The 22871-nt window shown below is 31.9% G+C and overlaps 1 protein-coding gene across 1 annotated transcript in view; it reads right to left on the bottom strand.

Annotated features, from left to right (window-relative positions):
- Positions 1 to 4435: 4435 nt before the first annotated feature.
- Tc2n (tandem C2 domains, nuclear) overlaps positions 4436 to 22871 on the bottom strand; it is a 38014-nt gene continuing 19578 nt past the window's right edge. Inside the window, 9 exon segments of the mRNA XM_047541738.1 lie at positions 4436 to 5803; positions 7691 to 7890; positions 11335 to 11449; positions 15421 to 15612; positions 18186 to 18302; positions 19011 to 19111; positions 19616 to 19691; positions 21060 to 21151; positions 22529 to 22696. Of these exon segments, the coding sequence (XP_047397694.1) occupies positions 5693 to 5803; positions 7691 to 7890; positions 11335 to 11449; positions 15421 to 15612; positions 18186 to 18302; positions 19011 to 19111; positions 19616 to 19691; positions 21060 to 21151; positions 22529 to 22696 (1172 nt within the window). The 3' untranslated portion in view covers positions 4436 to 5692.

Raw genomic sequence — 22871 nt, 5'->3', positions numbered from 1 at the left:
TTGGAGACCTAGAAAGACATGCTGCATTGCTTCCTACTTTATGTAATGTTTTTGTCTTAGTCTGAGCTAATCTAACAAAATAATAAATTGGTTAGTATATTAACAACAAACATTTGTTCCCCCCAATTTTGGAGACTGGGAATTTCAACATTGAGGTTCTCTCAGATTTGTGGATGCTTGCTTCCTCACAGCCTGACAGAGAGGCAAAGCATCACATTCAGCTCTCTTGTATAAGGGCACTAATCCCATTTGTGAGGGCTCTACCCAAATGACCTAATACGATCATCTTGGGGGTCAGGATTTCAACAAATGAATTTGGGGTGGGGAGATATAAACATTAAGTCCACTGCAAATTTACCACAGGTTCCTTTGTCAATATAGTAATCTAACCACCAATATTAGGTCTATAGGATCTTTTCCATCAAACACATCACCAAGCAATTTTGAGATAGTCAGGCACCAGGGTTTGACAATGCTGCAAAGAATCCAGCAACAAAGGCTCAGAGAATAGAAGAGCATGTGTTTAACAAATGGAATGAGTGTCCAAAAAAGGCTAAAAGGATTGTATTCCGAATTTAAAAGGAAGGCCTGGCTTTTTAACATGAGAAGATGGATATGGGTAAAAATAAGTTTGTAAATATGGCAGTAGGTAACTGAAGGAATTCTTTATCATCAAGAAGTAAGATTTTTTTTGGGGGGTTGGGGATATAGCTCAGTTGGTAGAGTGCTTGCATGGCACCACCAAAAACAAAAAAAGATTTTTAAGTCGGGTATGGTGGCACATGTCTGTAATCCCAGTGACAGATGAAGATCTTCTATTAGGAGTAAAGAAAAAAGCAGGTGAGTTAAAGGTGAGAAAGTGGAAGGAAGTTAAGAATTTTTTTTCAGTGTGTCAATTTACAAAAAAATAAAATGAAGATTGCTAGGTAGGTAAATTTAGTGATCATAAATAATAGTGCTACCAATCTGCTTGCTTTTGTGTGTTTCAGGTCAGGGATTTAACAAATCTTTCCTAATTCCTTAAGTTATGTTTAATTCTTACTTTATTTGAGCCTCCAAAGCATTTTATCCATGCCTCAAACCCTATTTTATAACACTGCTTTAATATATGGTTTAATTTTTCCACTAAAATAAAAATCTCAAAATAAACAATGATGGCTTATAGAATTTAATTATTTAATATTGATGTGTTACATAAAATGGCTCATTGCTCATTAAAAGTTTAGTTGTTTCATGATCAAGACTCCATACATTACATAATCAAAAAAGATGAAAGGCTCAGATATCAAACTGAAAGCTAATTTAGAGCCACAGCCAACCAAATTTATTTTTGCTAAAATAAATCCATCTCTACCATGAAGAGCAGACGTTTTTATCATCTTCTTGCCTTAGAAACTAAATTCCACAGCATAAGAATATGAAAAGCAATACTGAACAAACATCACCATCATTTAAAAGATATTTTATTCAGTGATTTAGCTCAGCATGAAATTGGCAACCTTTTGGCCATCTAAGACGACATATAAAATTTCCTTTTAGATACCTACTGCCATTGTCAGAATCCTGTGATTTAATGTTGGTACTGACTATAATCATTGTTTTTAAAGATAAGACTTTTTAGAGATGAAAATATTTAAAAACCAAAAAAACCAAGTTAAAATTTTTTTCTACTAAGAAATTATTAAAAATGTAGGCAGCATTTAGCTTCAGACAAATTGCCACTCAAAAAATAAAATACAGTTTTTGAGGGTTACATTAATTCTCTTAATATCTTTTAAAATCTTAAATCTATATTTCAAAGTGGACATGGTATTTTACATGGGCCCATTTTTTACAATTCTTTCAACTAAGTGTTTCACCTAAAACTGCAAGCATTTGAAATTTAATTCTTAACAAGAATTACACTTATATAACAAGAAGAACATCAGAAAATGTCTTCATAACTACCAGATACAGATATTTTATCTGGTATTTTTCTTAGTATACCTGAGGAAACACCAAACAAATGTCCAAATATTGAAAAGAGATGTATAATTTTGAAATACCTGTTACTGAGCTGGGCACAGTGGCACGTGCCTGTAATCCCAACAGCTCAGGAGGCTAAGGAAGGAGGATTTAAAGTTCAAAGCTAGATTCAGCTATTCAGTGAGGCACTCAGCAACTTAGTGTGACCCTGTCTCTAAATAAAATATAAAAAGGATTGGGACATGGCTCAGTGGTTAAGCGTTTCTGAGTTCAATTCCCATGATAAGAAGTTAAAATTTAATGAAAAAATTTTAAATCCTTCATAAATAAGCAAATATTTGATTAAACAAACAATGGAAATTTTTGATAGGAAATAGTTTCCACTGGACTGTGGAGTACATTAGTATCAGAGAAATTCAGGTAATTATATTCAAATAGAATTTCACTTTGGGTTATTTTCAGACCAATTACATATGTTCAAAATCCCATTGGTTTCTTAACAGTCTGATTAAGAGATTGAACTGATATACTTTGGTGGTCATTTCTCAATGAGTTCTCCTTTAAAAATCACACATGTAAAACTAAAAGTCAAGTAGTGATGCTGTATTTTGACATGGGTTGTAGTTATTTAACTGTTAATGCAAAAGTTTATAAATAAATATTCTTAAAGATTAACACTATATAAGCTGTCAGTTACCAACATGAACCTTCCCATGGTTCCCTTTGATCACCCAGAATCATTTGGTTCCCTTTTTCTTTTAAGAGAAATTTTTTTTTTTAGTATTTTTTTAGCTGTTGATAGACCTTTATTTTATTCTTTTGTTTATATGTGGTGCTGAGAACTGAACCCAGTGCTTCACACATGCTAGGCAAGCGCTCTACCACTGAGCCACAACTCCAGTCCCCCCTTTTCCTTATAAGAGTGGGGTAAAGTCAAGAAAAGCCTCAGCAAATATAAAGAAAGGGAAGTGATTTTTCCATGGTATCTAATTTTTTATTACCAGTTCCTATTGTTTTTCTCACAATATGAATGCCTATTAACAGGAAGAGTGTGTTTCTAGGGCTGGAATTGTGATCAGTGGTAGAGCGCTTGCCTAGCACAGGTTAGACACTGGGTTTGATTCTCAACACCACATAAAAAGCAAATAAATAAAAGAAGGTTAAATTTTTTAAAAAGTATGTTTCTATTTACATTTCTACATAAAGCTTCAAGGAACCAAATGAGCGTTTCAGCTATATTCAATCTCTCCTCACCTTTGGAAGGTTTAAGTAAATACCAATTAGAATATCTGTAGTCTTAGTTCTATCAATATTTTCCTACTTGAAAGTTTGTTTAAATGAAAAGTTTTCTTTTTATTGATTTACCTGGGATGCTTAGAAACCAAGAAAACTTCTTTCCCTCAAATCATACATTATACACATATTGTAAAAATACTGCAAATTAAATAATTAAAAATTGAGTTGAATATATGGACTACATATATTAAATTTAGGAATTGAAAACACAATAGAACACAGAAAATTGCTAAAATAAAGTTCTAGTTTTTTAAAAAACAAAGCCTGTTATTTATTATCTAAAAGTCAATAAATATACTTATTTCTTTGATAGCTATTAAAATAGTTGCATTGAGGAGGATTTTTAAGGCAATGAGAAACTACTGAGCTAGATTCTAATGATAGATACATGTCATTACACGTTTGTCAAAATTTACAAAATGAAAAACACCAGGAAGGAGTCCTAAAGTAAATTATAGACTTTAGGTGATAATGGCATGATTGTATGTTCATCAGGTGCAATAAGTGTATTATTCTGGTGCAGGAGCTGACAGTGTAAAGAGGCTGTGCTTCTGTGTGTATGTACAGGAGAGGGTATGTAGGAAATCTCTGTACCTTTTTCATTTTGCTATGAACCTAAAATCACTCTAAAAAATAGTTTATTTAAAAAAAACATGACAAAAACAAAAATAAGTTTATTTGTCTCAAAGATTTTAAATACTACCACACAGGTAGTATTTCTTCTAGAAGTCCACGTGAGTACTATCAAATATACCATTTTCCTTTTTTATTTATTTATTTTTGTTTTTTAAATTTAATTTATTTTAAAATTTTCATTTATTTATTTATTTGGTACTGAGGATTGAACTCAGGGGCATTCAACCACTGAGTCACAGACCCAGCCCTATTTTGTATTTTATTTAGAGACAGGGTCTCACTGAGTTGCTTAATGCTTCGCCATTGTTGAGACTGGCTTTGAACTCGAAATCTTCCTGCCTCAGTGTCCTGAGCCACTGGGATTACAGGTGTGTGCCACTGTGCCTGGCCTCTAATAGACCATTTTTCACAAATCTAAAATTATTATTTCAAAATGCACAGTGGCAGAGAATACTTGTCAATACCACTGATAGCATAAAATCTAGGCAGAAGCAAAAGGGATATAAAACTGATACATTTTACAGTTGAGGAGATGGTATCTAGGCAAAAGAACTAAGTATTTATTTGGGGAAATTTTAATGATATACCTAGAACACAGGAACCAGAATGAAAAGGGAATGCTTAGGTTATAGCAAGGTATACTTATAGCCTGAAATATTACCATCTCTCGGCGTGTTTAGGACAAAGAAAGAAAAATAGAAAACCAAGAAAACAGAGCACATAAGTCTACTTACTAGCAAAAATAAAGTCATATTTTTCTAATAAATTAGGAGTATGGTTATTTGTTTCCCCAAAAAGCTGTTGTTTTGAGCTGTAGTAAGTTGTTGTTTTAGGCCATGGTTCATATGGACAACTAGGCTGAAATTATCCCCTTATACTGAGTTCTAATAAGTATCTGAAAGAAACCTGCAATAGAAAATATTTGCTATACAATGTTATCAGGTATAGTTATAAAAAACATGAAAAAATACTCTAACATTATAGATTATGGAACAAGTAATTTGTACTTAAAAAATTAAAAGTGAGGAAATGATTATCATAAAATATTTAATTTTCTATTTAAACTCATTCAATTCTGCTAGTTAGGATGGACCATATGGATGATAATCTTATTTCAACTCCAAATAAAACAAAGACTAAAATATCTAAGGGAGAGAAAGAGCAAAATAAATATGATTCTGCATCTCCAATTAAACTTCAACCTTCTGGTATTTTTGTTTATCCTTGTCTAAATGTAGTTTCTATTTTTGAAGTTTCTTGGAGGTAAGTTGTTTACAAAATAACAATGTAATGTCTTATAGGTAATAAATTATAAACACAGGTCATGAACTTTCCCCAAATATAGAAAATAATTGAAATGGTTCAATTCAGTTTTGCTGAGAGAAAAGATATAGGAAGAGGCAGACAGTGGAACCAAAACATGATCAATAATGCCTAGCACTGAAACAAAGGTATAGTCATCTAAATATCTAGTAGTACAACAGGGACTTGCTATACTAGGTTTATTTAAAAAAAAAAAAAAAAAAAAAAAAAAGTCTAGGTAAAACTTAAAAAAAAAAAAGCAAAAACATAATACAGAAATTCCTACGTGTGGTTGATATTCTCATAGACTTCATGTTATTTAACTGCCATCAAAATACTACCCTTTTATTTTTGTCTGTTCTGGCACTATTTTAAAGCATTTCCTTCACTTTGTATATCTGATAAAATTTATTATAATTTTTGGCGAATTAAAATTCTAAGTCTTCTAAAAGAATGTCAAGTTGTTTCTTCATCAAATTAATGTGTGAAGTCTTCAGGATGGATTGAACTTGTGCCACTTGGTAACAACCTTTTCTGGATTTGCAATTGTTTCTTTCCATTGGTTCACTGCTTCAGTGCTATTACTGTCTTCGCTTATCCAAATCTAAAAGGAATAGTGCAATCATTTAACTTGACACATAATGACAAGTGAGTTAAAACAGTTAATTATTCTTATTGATAAAAAAATTTAAAGTCTGGTTTATATATTTATAAGTAAACACCATTTTCCCAAAAGTAAATTTGATGTATCTGTTTTGTATCTGTTTGAAGCTTAAACTCTAAAACATTTAAACTATTTAGTCATCCTGAAGACTATTTCACAAAAACCAAATCTAAAAATTTAAGGTGAGATTTTTTGCAAAATAATTTCCCCCCAAATAGTTCCAACTTCCCTTTCTTATTCAATTAATCTAGAAGCTCAATTTAAAATTGATTTTGATCACTCAAAAACAACTTTAGAAAGATGAACTAGACTGAGGATAATAATGATTTCAATTAGTGAGGAATGTGCATTTTTAAATTTTCATTAAATAAAGTTATGATCTTAATTGAAATTTAATAAATTGTCATTCTTGATCCAGAGTAATTTCATAGTACCTGTCACTTACGGGTTTTAGATTATACATGTGAATAAACCTAGGAAAATTGTATAGTATTATGTAAATTTAAGACATCACAACGGCTATACATCATGGAGACAAGGTGGACAAGGAATCTAAAACCTGTACCTTGGCTCTAGCATTAACAAATGCTATAACCTTGGAATTAATTTCTCTGAGTAAAGAGATTGGAGAAGATCACTAGTTTTCAAATCTTTTTCCTTTTCTTTCTTGGTCTGAAGACACTTTCCTTTAAATAATATGTTACAAAGAATCCCAACATATAAAACAGGCAACATCAGAGTGCTGTGGTTGGTAAACAAGAGTGGGAGAACTTGAGTCTGCATTTGTTTACCCCATTATGGTGACACCAAAGGCCACCAAAGAATCTGTTGGGGGTAGACAACCAGCAAGAAACATTCCAGAATCCTATTCCATTCATACATGATAGCTGAGGCTTGATGATACAGAAAAACTTTAAGTGAATTGACTTCATAGGCCTCATGGCTATCAAAAGTATACTAGTTATATAAGGTCTTGAATTCAAGCTATTTTCCAAATAATAAATGCAGAAACAAAACTACATTTAAATTAACATTTTAGGTAAATTATATGAAAAAGTGAGTCAAGAGTTAATATCAATCTTTAAAAATTCATATATGTAATTTGAGGACTACACATAGACTATGAATAGCAGTTTACTATGAAGTGGAAGTTTTTAGACCTGTAATTTGAATGTGGTTCAAATAACTGTAAGAAAAGTAAAGATTAACAGATAATAGACAACTACCATTAATCCATTCAGAGTAAGGAAAAAATATAAATGGAAACAAGTTGCTATAGGGTTGGCAAGTAAGCTAGTATTCTATTGTATTACACAGATTACTAAGAATTTTAAAATAGACAATCCAGACACTGGTATTGACCATCTAAATATTTCCACCAATGTTCAAATTGTTTTTTAGGAATTCAAATCTAACATAATTAAATTAGTAAAAGACAAAAAGTGCTCATATTAGATATTAAATTGAAGGTAAAACAGAATGAGGCAAATTTGACATTTGAAGTCTTAACAAATTCAATGTACATACTTAGTGTTTTCTTCCACAACGAATGAGTCAGTAATACTGAAAAATTGATCTTAGTTTTTAAAGTTGAAAAGCTGAGAAAAAGGCTTATAGATAAGCCTGATTTCTTAGAAATTCCAACTACTTATATTAAAGAGGAGTGTGACGAGATTTGATCTTTGTGTCAACACTGAATATTAACCTATGCTAAGAAATATGACACTATTCTACTTCAATATTATTCTCTATTCCCTTTGTTAACCACTGTTTTAAATGCATAGGAAAATACAAGAAAGAAATTCAAGATAAAATCCTCCTACTAACCTGGCCCACGAAGTGTTTTCTTCTTACAGAGCTTCGACTATAAAGCTTAATGAGGAAAACAATTTCCTTTTCATTCTGTATAAGTGGAAAAATCATCGTCTCTCCCCACTTCACTCTTCCACTGGAGGCCTTCAGTAATCGTGTTTTCTTCTTATAAATCAACTCTCCTGAGCTGAACATTCCCACCTTCACAGAAAAACCTATGAAACAAATGCTAATTTATAAAATTTTATTTAAAATACCACACGAAGATATATATTAAAATGTTATGTTGACCACAACACAATACTGGCTGACTTTAACATGCCTCTGTCACCTTTGGATAGATCCTCCAAACAAGAACTAAATAAAGAAGCTATAGAAGTAAAAAATATAATTGATAATTTAGACTTAACAGACGTATATAGAATATTTCATCCATCGATGATAGAATACATTTTCTTCTCAGCAGTACATGGATCCTTCCCTACTATAGACTATGTTATGGAAGCTATCACATATGTTGGCATATGATTGTAATATTACCTTAATATATTTTTAGCACCTGTAGGGTTATTTTTATAGCTTCCTTTCCACTGATAATCATTTTTGTGTTCTTGGCTTTTATCTTAATAAAACTTTTTTTTAATCAAATTTTAGCTGTATTATTTCTTGTCTATTTCATATATTTCTGCTCCTACTCTTATTTTTCTTACCTACTACATAATTTGAAAACAATTTGATTATTATTCTAGTTTCTTTTTGACACAAGTACTTTGTTATAAATGTTCACCTGAGTACTGTTTCATTCCAGAGATTCTGATATTTTAAGCTTTTATTATCACTTAGTTCAAAGCATTTTTTATTTACTTTTCTTGAGCTTTCTTCCTTCACCTCTGAGATATTTATAAGTGTGCCATTTAATTTTGAAATAGTTGACATGTAGGGGGTGGGGTTCTATATATCTTAAGGTGACTGATTTCTAATGTAATAAGTCATGCAGGAAACATAGTCTGCATGATTTCAAATTTTAAAAAAACTAATGGAGGGGCTGGAGTTGTAGCTCAGTAGTAAAACATTTGTCTGGCATGTATAAGGCTGTGGGTTCGATCCTCAGCACCACATATAAATAAATAAATTAAATAAAAGATTCACTGACAACTAAAAAAATATTTTAAAAAGTAATGGAAATCCTTTTTATATTGACTGTGTTGGTTGCATACATGTCAAAACTGATCAAATTGCATACTTCAAATATGTGCATTTTATTGTACTTCAATTTTACCTCAATAAAGCTATGGAAAAAAAACCCAAAAAAATGTTATGTTTAATGTAAATATATAAATTAGCTATTTTATTTTATTTACTTATTTATTTATTTTTTTTGCAGTGCTGGGGATCGAACCCAGGGCCTTGTGCTTACAAGGCAAGCACTCTACCAACTGAGCTATCTCCCCAGCCCTAAATTAGCTATTTTAAAAGGTTTAATGAGCTACTGTTTGATGACAGAAAACATCTCTAGTCATCTAGTCAACCTTATAACCTTTACTACATTTCACAAGTAACTACTATAACTTCAAATAAATTTAATCTTCCTTCAGTCTGAATGACATTAACAATTAGAACTGCAAGCATAAATAACAAGGGCAGTAAAGGAATATGCACTAAAAAGGATTACAAAAGAGAGAGGCTCCAACTCTTTGGATAGATGAGGTATTTACTTCACAATTTTATGTAGGTAAAATTTTTTGCTTGAGACTCTAGAAGTGTATGCCCACTAGAAAACAATCCATTCTTTAAATAAGTTTGAGATACAGAGCTTCCAACAACGGTGAAATAGTTTGTATGAACTAATCTTCCCATAGACTACAAGTACAAATTTTGGGGAAATATTAAAAATAAAGATTGATCAAAATCAGGTAAAAATTGAAGGGAAGTCGACTCTTAAAAGATGGGAACTTCATTGAAATTCAGATTTAATACAGCTTTTCACTTCAGCATATGCCCTAGTCTGACTGGCACAGGATGCTTATGGCTCAAGCAGAATGGGCTACGTGACTAATGTTAAGAGTCCGATGATAAGAGTGGGGACTGTAGGGTAGCAAGAAAGGAATGAGGAAACTCCCAGGAAGGAGCAAGTCTCAGAATGAGGACCAAGAGACCTGAGCATTTAATTTATAAAATGGAGATCATCAGTAATGCTGATTAGCAGTTTTGATCTGGGGAGGTCACCTGTTAATGTAATATATTCTATCCGTGGACTTCCACTGCTGTCCTTGTTTCCTAGAATTAACATACATAATCCGTGGTGACTCACTATTCCAAGATGGATTTTATTTGCTTACTTTTTTAAAATTTGTTCTTTATCTACATGACAGTACAGTATATTTTGGCATGTTATACATAAATGGAGTATAAGTTATTCTAACTAGGATCCTATTCTTGTGGTTGTACATGATGTGGAGGTACACTGGTTGTGTATTCATATATGAACACAAGAAAGTTGTCTGATTCATTCTACTCTCTTTCCTATTCCTATTCCCTCTCCCTTCCTTTCATTCCCTTCTGCCTAATCCAATGAACTTCTATTCTTTCCTTCCCTCTATTACTTTTAATTTGTGATTTTTCTATGTGTGATGTTAGTGTAGAGCTACTTTTATGTATATGCTTTCTAATCTGTTTATATATAAGTTGTAGGTAGACACAATACCTTTATTTTTATTTTTTATGTGGTGCTGAGGATTGAACCCAGTGCGTCGCATGTGCTAGGTGAGCACTCTACCACTGAGCCACAACTCCAGCCCTCTAATTTGTTTTGATATCAATAATATGCTAACAAAATTATTATCCATCTTTTTTCTTGCTTTAGAATAGCTTATATAAAAAAGGAATCAGGGGCTGGGGAGATAGCTCAGTCAGTAGAGTGCTTGCCTTGTAAGCACAAGGCCCTGGGTTCGATCCCTAGCACCCCCCCAAAAAAAAAAAAAAAAAAAGGAATCAGATGTTCCTTGATTTCAACCTCTCAAGTAAATTTCTTAGAAAGCCATTTATTTCATATAGATGTACAAATAAATGAATTAGTACTGTTACACCTGGTATTGTCTTATATACAACCAAATCTCTTCTGAATTTGGAATTACATCATTTTCTTTGTTCCAAATACCATTCACATTTTCTCTATTTTTTTTGCTTTATCCAACCTACAGATTGGCCTATTTTAATGGTCCTTTCAAACATTTGGTTTCATTGATTGTGTTATCTGTTGTTGTCTCCACATTTTATAGCTGCAACCTTAGCTTTAATACCTTACTTCTTTCCTTGAATTTGCTGTTTTTGTAGCTTCTTGAATTGAATGTTCAATTTCATCTATTTTTAGCCTTTCTAGTTATAGTGGACATCCATTGCTTTGCCTGCTTCCAGATAGTTAGTTCCCTTTTTTGGTAGTAAAAAAGAACAATCCTATCTTCCACTTAGTCTGTGAGGTAGGGCTGACCTCAAACCTCCAGCTCTAGGTATGACCAAGTAATTAGGCCTAGCTAACCAAAGTATCACAAGCCCTGCTTGTGCATCCAGCAAAGGACACAGACACTACTCTACTGGTCTCTTCATTCTTATTGAATTGCAACCTCTCTACATTCGATGTACTTTCAACACTACACACTTACTTAAAGTCAGAGGTGTTGATGAGCTTGGAAGGTACCGTGCCTCAAGAATTTGAAGCTGAATCCTGCTATTTACTGCTTGAAAACAAGTCCCCAGTTCAAGTTCTGCATGGCAAACCTGCATATCAAAAAGTGTCATTCAGTATTTAATAATAAAGTGTAGGAATATTTCAAAAATTCAAAATTAAAGGATTACACTTAGAAATTCTGAAAGGACTGCTTTCTACTGACTCTCAAAGTACTAAGATAAGGATAAGAAGATAAACGTCATAGATTCTGTAAATATAAGGTATTCATGTACATGAATTCTGAAAATGTTGTACCTACATACTGGATTTCAATATCAGTGATATCAAAAGACAATTTAACTTAAAAACAAATTAAATTCCTTAGCAATATTAATGGAAAAACTCCAGTGAAATAAACCAATAGGAAGGAATGCACTTTTAAAATAATTAAATGTAGTCAATTGAGTTATTGAGAACATATTAAATATGATAAAGTTACATAAAAGAACTATTAATTTTCCTAATTTTACAATTCAGAGTAGGTGCTATAAAAATTAGAAGACAAAGGATTACTATAATAAACAGATTTATGGATCCAGAGTTGCATTTCTATCCTGAATGGAAACAAGCCAAGGAAGGTAGTCAAAGTGATGAGGAAGAGGTTTTAAAAAGTAACAACCTAAGGCAAACTGTAAGATGAAGACTACAGGCAGTGGAGCAGGGGAAGGGATTAAAACACACTCGTCAGTACTGCTTACCAACAGCAAAAAAAAAAGTTGGTGATTTATCTATGAAATACAACACAAGTCAGCCTACTTGTGTGGATCCCAAAGTACTTGGAGTGAAAAGTAAAAGAGAAACATGAAGTTGTCCAGACACAAAAAGATCACGGATCATGCATTGAAAAAAAAAAAAATGGGAATAAGAATACAACATTTTCAGATTTACTAGAACTGATTTCAATAATTCTACAGAATAGTTGACACTTTACAAAAAGGTTTAGATATTTGGTAACAGCCCAGTATTCTTTAATTATTGGCTCATTGAGGGGGAGAAAAACATAAAACTTGGTCTATGTACATGCCATCAACTCAAGCTTGGGTCTTTCTGAATAATGTATCAATTTTAAAACACGATTCTGTGTTAGAGAAACACACGATTCTGTGTTTTTAAACTGTCATGCCATGAGTAGTCAAGAAATAGAAAGTGAAAAGTGAATTGTTTAAAAAGTATAAACTTGAGTTAAGGTTAATTTCCTCTTGAAAAAGTCTAAAATGAGAATAAAACTGTTCATTTTGGCAATAAATGCTGACTTCTAATAAATAAGTGAATTTGTTGCTTTTGATGTTTAAGTGCGAACAGATTAACAACTTTTTTGTGTGAACTAATTTGATAGCCACATGTAAAATAAAGTCTTTGTTGTTAAGAAAAAAGTTGTTTCTGCCCTTGGCATTTAAATTAATACATCAAAAAAACTATAGTGGCTTATTGTTTACAAAACACAAAGATAACCATCATTAAAATTTTTTCATTAATTCTTTATTCATTATGATTTTGTACCCATAATTAAATCATACTTATGAAAACAGCTAAGGGTGGCAAAACTTCTCTTACTGTTACACAATTGCAGAATTCATTCTCATAAACAGCAGCATTTGGCAAAGGGTTTGCTATTTCCTACTTGCCAAGGTTATTTCACAAATAATTTATGTTCCAGGACATTAATTCAGATCATGAAAAAATATTCAAAGTAGTTTTCAATCTCATAACATAACAACCAAAAAGTTAATATTCAAATCAATTAGGTGGTATGTGTTAACTGTATTTAATGGGCACAAAACTGTAAAAGGTGCAAGGTATGATCTCTGCTCCTGAATAATGTATCAATTTTTAAAGAAAACTTTATTAGCCTTCCTGGAATTGTTAAAAAATGAAATGCCAACCATAATCAGGAAGAATCATAATCTGGTGATGTCTGAAAATATCTTCCAAAGGGACATACATGGTAGAGTTCAGAGAGTTGGTTCTGGAATCAAATCTGGACTCCTTGACTACTTACTGGCTGTGCAAGTAGCTTCACTGATTTCCGCATTAAGAATAAGGAGAGCACAGGCTCAGGAGTGTGGTATGAGCACGAGATCACTTAGCAACCATAAGGTAAGTCAGCCACGAAGGAAATCTCTATAAAGGTCAACTACTTCTTCAGGCAAACTTTGTCTCTTCTATCTTATTCAATACTGAAATTTGAGATCTCAAGTTAATACATTACCATTGGCCAAGGTCAGGAACTCTCCTTAGAAAAATATTAGCTTTACAAAAAGCCGTGCTATTCGTGGTGCAACAATTATCAATGTGGATGGCAGGTACACAAGCCTGGCTCTTTCAATGGCACAATTACAATACCTATTTTCCTCTTCAGAACATGAAATGAAGTATAGTATTCTTCTTGTCTTAGCCAATAATTGAAACATCAGCATAAGTAACATAAATGCATTGGTCCTGAATAACCCAAATGCTCTTATTTTAAGACATCAATCTTTGTATCTCTAGCACCTGGCATCCAGATTTCTAATATATGAAATATAATTTAGTAGAAATCCAGTCATAATCATTCATTCAAATTCTCCAAGGCACATAATATCTCAATTTTCCAGAAAATGCCTTCAGTGAGTTCTCTTCTGATGTTTTCTATTTTTAGAGCTTTAATATATGAATTACCCATTTGATTAGTATATTTGTATCTTCTGTAAAATATAGTTGCAGATTACTATCTACTAAGCTAGTATTATATTTTAACAGAAAAGAACAATAATCTCATTTGGTATGCTTTTGTTCATCATTTATTCTTTCATACCTGCCTACATACAAATATTCAGTACCGACAACATGGTGGGACCTTAGTTAATAGAGCACGGTAAAACATGAAGAAAACAGATGGAAACTTGAAACTAGTTTTGTTTTATCTAAAATTAAGTAACCTAAATAAAGATATGATGTGATAAATGCCATAAAGAAAACATTGGGGACTGAGAATAACAGGGAAAAGATAAGAAATTTCAGTTCCTCTAGGTGAATTACAGTAATCCTTTGTTTTTTATGTTTTAATTTCTAATTTCCCCTATACTTTGGTGGTTTGCAAGGCTACACATTAGAATCACTTGGAGAACTTCTGAAAACCACAAATTTTTCTGTCCCAACCCCCAAGAAATTTTATTGACCTACATTTCCAAAGTGATTATAATGTACAGAAAAGGTTAAGAAGCACTTCAAATCATCATAAATATTTTTGGAAGTAGGTAAAATAAAAATTTTATATAAATTTAAAATTACATATAGATTTGACCTTATAAAACAGGATTGATCTCTACAAATGTTATCCTGATAGAGAAACTATATAATTAAATTGTTAGGAATCTCTAAATAAAGATAATGTTCAGCTGGCCAGTTGAGAGAAGTAAACATCAGGTCTCAGAAATCAATCAAGCACTACAGGTAAGCAAGGGTAAACCAAACCAAACCAAACAAACAAACAAAAAACTCAGTTGTAAAAACTTCATTTCTGGGCTGGAAATATAGCTCAGTGGTATAGCATGTGCTCACCATGCCTGATGTCCTGAATTCCATTCCAAGCACCAAAAAATCAAAACCCATCATCTAACCAATTTGTGAACAGATATATTGCTTACCCATGATTAAACCAACTTCCCTAATCTCTATCAGGGCAATCTATTTTAGTTTGGACTTTGACCTTATGATTCTTTGTTGTTTTTCCCAAGTCATCAGGTACTAGAAAAACTTTTAAAAATGTGTTGAAGTTATTCATACTTAAGGGTTATTGTACTTGATGAAATATTAATAAATAATGTGCTAGCAGAAGGTAACCCAAGGTTATTTTAAAATAGAGAAACAATTATGTTGACCTTTCATCAATTATTTCTGAAATATTACTTCCTTAAACTTTTACAGATTCCATAATTAATATTCTAAAGTGTTCAAGTTATCCTCCACAAACAAAATCCTACTCATTAAGCCATTCTAAGAGTACAAAATACTTTTAACACTACATAGTATTATCACTTACAGAAAATTTTGAAGGTGGTATTATATCCAAAGAATAATCCATTTCCTGTGTGCTGAGAGTTCTGAGTGACACAGAGCATTCTCCAATGGTTTTCTTCCTGGGAGTTTGGGTTTGAATCTTAAATACAAGTCTTACAGTTTGTAAATGTTGTAGTTTAATAGCAAATACAAAAGTTTCCAAAAATTCAATGACCTTAAAAAACAAGAAAAAATATATAAATGTATGAAAAAAGTTTGATATACTACTACAAAATGATATTTTACTTTATATATAGAAAAGTCATATTTAATTTTTTTACAACAGTAAAAAATATTTTTTCCACTTTTTTATTGGTACATTTTAGTTGTACATACTGATGGGATTTGTTGTTATTTATCAGTATATGACACAATATAACAACATAATTTAAAAATTTTTTTAATGTAAATGAAAATGAGAAGAGCCATACTTGTTTTTCCAGAGTTTATTCTGGATACTACCTTCCCTACCTTCACAAATCATCTTTTTAATTACCTAGGAATTCAGGTCAATATCAACACTGAGCTAACCGGAATATAGCTTTTACCCTTTTATTCATCTTTGGATCTAGGACATCTTTCCTGCTATTCGCCACAATTCTTCAACAGTGAAAGTAGTCCAACAATCTCACATGTGAGCACCTTCAGTGCCCAGAATCTTGAATTATCACATGGAGAGATTTAAATTATCTCCTTAAAGGAGACTAAACACTAGACCATTCTTTTCTATATACTTCCTTCTTTCCGTCTTTAGTGCATTCTTTTGAAAAGGCAAGCTATCTGAGTAACTAAAATACATTATTTTTGAGACTGTGGCCAAATTTTCACCCTCACTGTAAAAGTTTACATCTGCATGCAGTCAGAATAATGTTTCTAGAATCTCCCCACTACTGAACTTTTTCTTTAAGGCTTTCAAGCTACAGGACCACTCTGACAATACCATTACACATAAAATGTTAAACAAGTTTACAAATTAAGCAAGTATGCAGGTTTACTTCACATTTTCCACATTTTGCCATAATAGGGATCTCCCAAAAATTTACTATATAAAAATAAATGTTAAAAATGAAAGATCCGATGTAGGTTCCAATAAACTAACATTTTCCCCACTAACTTTTCCTAAGTTAATTAGTTAATTTTTAAAGAAGTAAAATTGTTTAATTCAGAAAATATTCATCCTTGAGTGGTAGAATTATAGCCAGAGTTAAGCTTTTTTTCCATCTAGGCTTTCTATGATACATGTTTTCATAAAGTGAGATCCTGATATATACATTACACACACCAATTTTTGATCACTGCCTTTTTCTCTAATTTACCCGGTCCTTAAAAACTCTTCCTATACATTATTTTTCACAGATGCCTGGTATTCTATCACATAGTGTTATGGGTTGAATTGTGTTGTATCCAAAGTTCTAACCCCTAGTACATCAGAAAGTGACATCATTTGCAAACGGGTTTATTGCAGATGTAATTAGTAAAGTTAAAATAAGGTAATACGGGTGTAGGGTGGACCCCAATCCAGTATGAGTAGTATCTTTGTAAGTAGATGGCCATGTGAAGACACAGAAACAGGGAGAACACCATATGAAGATGGAGGCAAAGGCCAAAGTTACGCATCACCCAAGACAAGAAATAAGGAAAGTCAAAGATTGCCGGCCATCACAGAATCTGGAAGAGAAGAGTGGAAGAGATTCTCCCTCAGAAAAGGAACCAACATTGCTGACACCTTGATTTTGAATTTCAATTTTTTTTTTTTTTTCCGATGCTAGGGATTGAACCCAGGGTCTTACACATGCTATACAAGCACTCTATCATTGAGCTCTAACCCTAGCACCAAACTTCTGTTATTTTAAAGTCATCCAGTTTGTGGTACTTTTTTTTTTTTTTTTTTTTACAGTAGCCTTAAGAAATTAATTAAATGGGTATACCATCAGGTCCTCTATGAGACTCTGAGATTGTTTTTAACTTTTTCACTATGAAAAATCAGCAAGAATATTTTATATAGTTTTGTTTGGATTTTAGATTATTTCCAAGGAGTAGATTCCAAATAGAATTACTATGTTAAAAAGTAGAAATATATAAGGTTTTGATGTGTACTGTCAAAAGCATTTCCAGAAAGTTGTATATTCTAGAATACCTGTAAAATATTTCCTTATTTCAAGAAAAAAAGAGAAAGATCAATATGTAATTTAAATCTGTATTTCTATGATTTATAACAAGAGTAATGCTTTGTTAGTCATTTGAATTCTATTTTTAAATGATATGTTCTTTTAAAAGATACCTTTTCATTTGTATATAAAACCCTAAGTTTTCAACTATATCAAAAGATAATAATGAACATGCATTAATGTGAAAATAAGAATTTATGAAAGCCAGGACCATAAAGTCCTCCAGTTACAATGACTGGAAGTACTTAAAAGTGATTAATTGCAATTGTGCAATTATTTTTCAAAGCCAATGTTAGGCACAAGAAAAAATGAAAACACACACATTTATTTTCTTTTCAAAAAGATTTCTTATATATTGCTAATCCTATATATATTTTAGTGATCAAAATTTTCTTTTTAAATGCATCTTAATATTAGACAATAAAATATCAAAACATTTTGAGACAAAATTTATCTTTAATTTTAAGGAATACATAATTTTTAGTTTCCTAAAAGTAAAACATTTTCTTATTCTATACAGGGATAAAGTGACAGCTATTAGAAAAACAGAAAAGAAATTCAAACATAAACAGTCACTTACATGAGAAGCTTCCTTTGCTGATGACTTGAAATGCACTGGTTTGGGCAATGTTAGTATTCCTTTTACAGAAACAGTGGGAGTATCACCATAACTAGAAGGCCAACTTAAATCTATGCACTAAAAAATTAAAAGTGTAGTTAGAATTTTACAAAGGAATCAGACAACACAAATATTTGATATGTTTGTTGAGTTAATGGCTTTGGATAAAAATTTTAAATATAAATATTTTGTACACTGAATGACTTTAAAGATTTCTAAAATAAACTTTAGTATATACTGAGACTTCATGTTTCATCCACATAAAAAAATTGATATTAAATATAGATACATTAATTTTTCTCTTGAAGTTAAAGACATACATATAGGGCTGGGGTTGTGGCTCAGTGGTAGAGCGCTTGCCTAACCCATGTGAGGCATTCGGTTCCATCCTTAGCACCACATAAAAAATAAATAAATAAATTCATAAAAAATATACTCATTACACTACATGTTTATTTTCTTAAATGCTTTTTTTTTTTTTTTTTTTGGTACTGGGAACTGAACCCTGGGTACTCTACCACTGAGCTTCATCCCCAACCCTTTTTGTTTTTTATTTTGAGAGAGGCCTCAAACTTGCAATCCTCCTGCTTCAGCCTCTCAAGTCACTGGATTACAGTTGTGCACCGCCAAGCCTGCTTCTTAAATGCTTTATTAAGTACTATTTCCTGCAAAACACTATAAAATCCTAAATTCCCAACTATTAACCCTTTCCCCAGAAGAGAGCAACAGCAGGTGTCTAAATATATAATTTCATAATAAAAGTTGGTACTAACTATACTAACTTACCTGTAAAACTGTGATCCATATCTGCTCCACTGAAGAATTATAAAACAATTTCACATTCAATCTGCCAAAATCTTTCTCATCTCCTGAGAGAGTAATTGTATCTGAATTGTAAAAAAAGACAAAAGATGTAATCTTGTAAATTCAATTTTAAGAGCACAATTGAAAAATGCCCACAATTACTTTTTAAAGTTTCCGATTTAGTAGGGCAAAAGTCATACTTCTATGTTTTATTAAAGACAAGAGGTGACATAAACTATAAAAACTTCACAGTTTAAAATTTTAACCAAATTGTAGTGTGAGGCATTTAAGTTAAAGCTTTGAAAAAACTTTCCAAATAAGGTTTATATGGCTTTAGTACTGTATGCTTCTGGAACTTTCTTCATTCATCTACTTTAAAACAAACATACAAAGATATTTAACAGCTTCACATTTTAAAAACTGATTAATTCATACTGACCACTGAGAAATGGACCATCTGATCTGAGTATCTACATGCAGATAATACTGTCAACACAGATATAATCATGTAGAACTTTTGTTTTTAGTTGATCATGTTCACTTTCAAATTACTAATGAGTATAAAAATGGAATCTTATATTTCTTACCCAGGCTTCTGTTACTCCCCTGAGAATTTTTTCTTGAAGATGTACTGCTGGGTACACTAGACAATGAATCATGTCTCTACAAATAAAATTTTTTAGTTAGAAATTATATATCAAACTTTAAGGATTTTGATTCTTATGCCCCAGTATCTACCCTAGTATCAAACTGCATGTTAATCATTTTGACAGTGTTACTACTGGTCAGAAAGTCCCACTTTTGGATAGTTAAAGAGAAAATAAGTTTTCTGTGTGTGTTATCAGAAAAATCTTAAACATCTTACTAAGTAATATATTGGAAAGTCTCTGCTGATTTTGGTTTGATTTTATAATAAAGAGAAGGAGATTATCTTAAATTCCATACAAAAACATTAATGACAATCAGAATATGTTTGGAAATGCCCAGGTACCTAAAAACCTGCAAAACAGCATTATTAAAATATGGTCCCTCTGGTAGAAATAAAAACTCAGGCTCCACCACAGGGCTGCTGAATCAAAAATTCTGAGTGGCAAGGGATGGCAATCTGTATTCTAACAAGTTCTCCAAATAATTCTGATGCATGATCAAGAATTGCTGCTATAAAGAATTAAGTCTGCAAGAAATTAACTTGACAGAATTATTAAGGATGATTTAGAATAATGTCCATTGTATAAACTGTAAGTATATACAATTACATGTGAAGAAGATCACAAGTATATATAAAAACATTTGCACAGATTTTACTTTCACTTACAGGAATACAGATGATTTGTCATTTTACTTTGCTTATTACTATCTTCTAATTTTAAATAGTCATAGTTTATTTGCACTAAAAATTAAAACTTTTTAAATTATCAAAAAAGTTATCTCTGGCTGCAGTTGCGCATGCTCGTAATCCCAGCTACTCGGGAGAGTGAGGCAGGAGGACTGCAAGTCTGAGGCTGGCCTGGACAATCTAGCAAGAATCTGCCTCAAAATAAAATTTTAAAAAGGGCTGAGGACATAGCTCAGTGGTAGAGAGCTTGCCTAGCATGCATAAGGTTCTGGGTTCTATCCTCAGTACCACAAAATACAAAAGCAAAATAACTCAAAAGTAGGATACTGCATTAATATCAGTGAATAAAGCTCTACACCTTGATAGGAATGCTAATTTTTAATAACAACTTTCAATAAGGAAAGTCGATAAGTACTTTCACTATACCATTTAAAATTCTAACTGCCTCAAGATTCCTTAAGTGCATACCAACTGAGAGAGAAAATTCACAAAAAACAAATAAAAGAAACATATTGCCTTTCATTAGTCAAATGAGAACTTCCTAAAATAATACATATGGGAAATGTATTTATTGTCCAAATATTAGAATAGATATGTCCACAAAAGCATGTTATTTCTAATGTAATTTAAACATTTCAGAACTTTTAGTTTGAAAAAAATTATCACATGTAATAAAATTGATATAACTACTTTACCTGGATGAATCTCTGAGATGAACTTGTAAGATCAAACATAGATTTGCTTAGGCCGGGGGAACCAGGAAATTTGCTGGTCCTTAGATCACAAACTACACAGGGAAAAGAAAAGTGCTGATTTGGTTTGGTTTTGTTTTGTTTCTTTGTTTTTCTTTGGGGGGGAGGGGACTGGAAATTGAACTCAGGGGCACTTGACCACTGAGCCACATCCCTAGAGCTATTTTGTATTTATTTAGAGATAGAGTCTCACTGAATTGCTTTAGTACCCTTGCTTTTTCTGAGGCTGGTTTTGAACTCTTGATCCTTCTGCCTCAGCTTCCCAAACTGCTGGGATTATAGGCATGTGGCACCACAGCTGGCTTCAAGTACTTATTTTTATAGAAAAGAAAATGACACACTGAAATTCTACCTAATTACCATAAGCTAAATCTCTATAGGAATACATCATAAATATTATGTGCAAATCTATATAAGAAATAAAGTCATCTGATGAGATCTATAACATTTTTCGTTATTTTACTTTTTAATTAAAATTATTTTAATTTTTACAGACTGCATTTTGATTCATTGCACATAAATGGGGTACAACTTTTCATTTCTATGGTTGTACACAATGTAGACTCACACCAGAATGTTTTCGTTATTTTACTTTTGTTTGAAACAGAAATCAAAAGAAATCCAAACAACACATTTTCATATCCACATCAAAATGGATTTTTGCTCACATTCCTCAATCCTTCATCTGAGAAGAATATCTAAGAGGATATAAGTACTGTGCTATATGTACTTTATTTAATGAGTACTTATCACATTAAAAAAAATGAATTCTGAATCTTATGTGCTCCTTTCTAGTATCCTTCTGAACTCAGTAAATCAACTTTATATTCTAACACAGTGGGGAACACAAACAGGCCCAGTGGTAAATATCTCTTCTTATTTTCAGCGCCCCACCCTGAATCCAGTGGCAGAGATAGCTAGATACTAATTATCCTAAAAAAAGGGGGATTTTGTGAATTAGAGATACACATGATAGTCTATAATTGGAATAGTTTCAAATATGAAACTAAAGTTCCATAGTTTCTTAAGTATTTTCTATTCTATTTATATTTCTAATCACATAAGTTTTTAAACTCATCACTTTAACTAGAACATGAAAGAAAAAGTTTGTAAATATCTGTTGTAGAGTTTATTGGATACATGGTGTATACATGAATAAATATGATCTAAAAATAATTTTCAAAAAGGAAAAATTAAATGAAATTTACAACAACCAATAGACATAATGCATTAATCTTTCAGTTTTTAAACTAAAGTCATGTTGTTTATCCCAACATTTTGAAGTCTGCTTTTCTCTTATTTAAAAATTATTTTTAATAATAAAAATCACATCTTCCAGGTCTTAGATTTAATTTGATTGCTAAATTTGTTAAGGAGATACACAGAGGAAAAGCACAAAAAATCTTTCATACCTGATCCATACAGTCTTGTCGCTTCTGAATGAGGAGGAAAGCGCCGGCTCAAGTCAGGTGAAAAGTGCTGATACATATAGAATGGGTTGTATACATCATAGTTCGGCCCATGCTGGGCCGAACCCGAAAGTTCCACCTTTCGATCTCCAAAAGATGCTCTGGCAGATCCTGAAAGCAAGCGTTCTAATGTTTTACAACATCTTCTCTTTGGTGTTATTAAACCAACAGGTGGTACACTCAAGGCAAAGGAAAAAATGTTTTCTCTCAAGTAATACTAAATTATATGTCTTTGATAGCTTAAAAAAATCAGCACGCATTTATGGAGTTCTAACCATGTGAACTA

Source organism: Sciurus carolinensis, chromosome 2, assembly GCF_902686445.1.
Source record: "Sciurus carolinensis chromosome 2, mSciCar1.2, whole genome shotgun sequence".
Lineage (NCBI taxonomy): Eukaryota > Metazoa > Chordata > Mammalia > Rodentia > Sciuridae > Sciurus > Sciurus carolinensis.
This window is presented reverse-complemented; position numbering and strand designations above follow the sequence as displayed.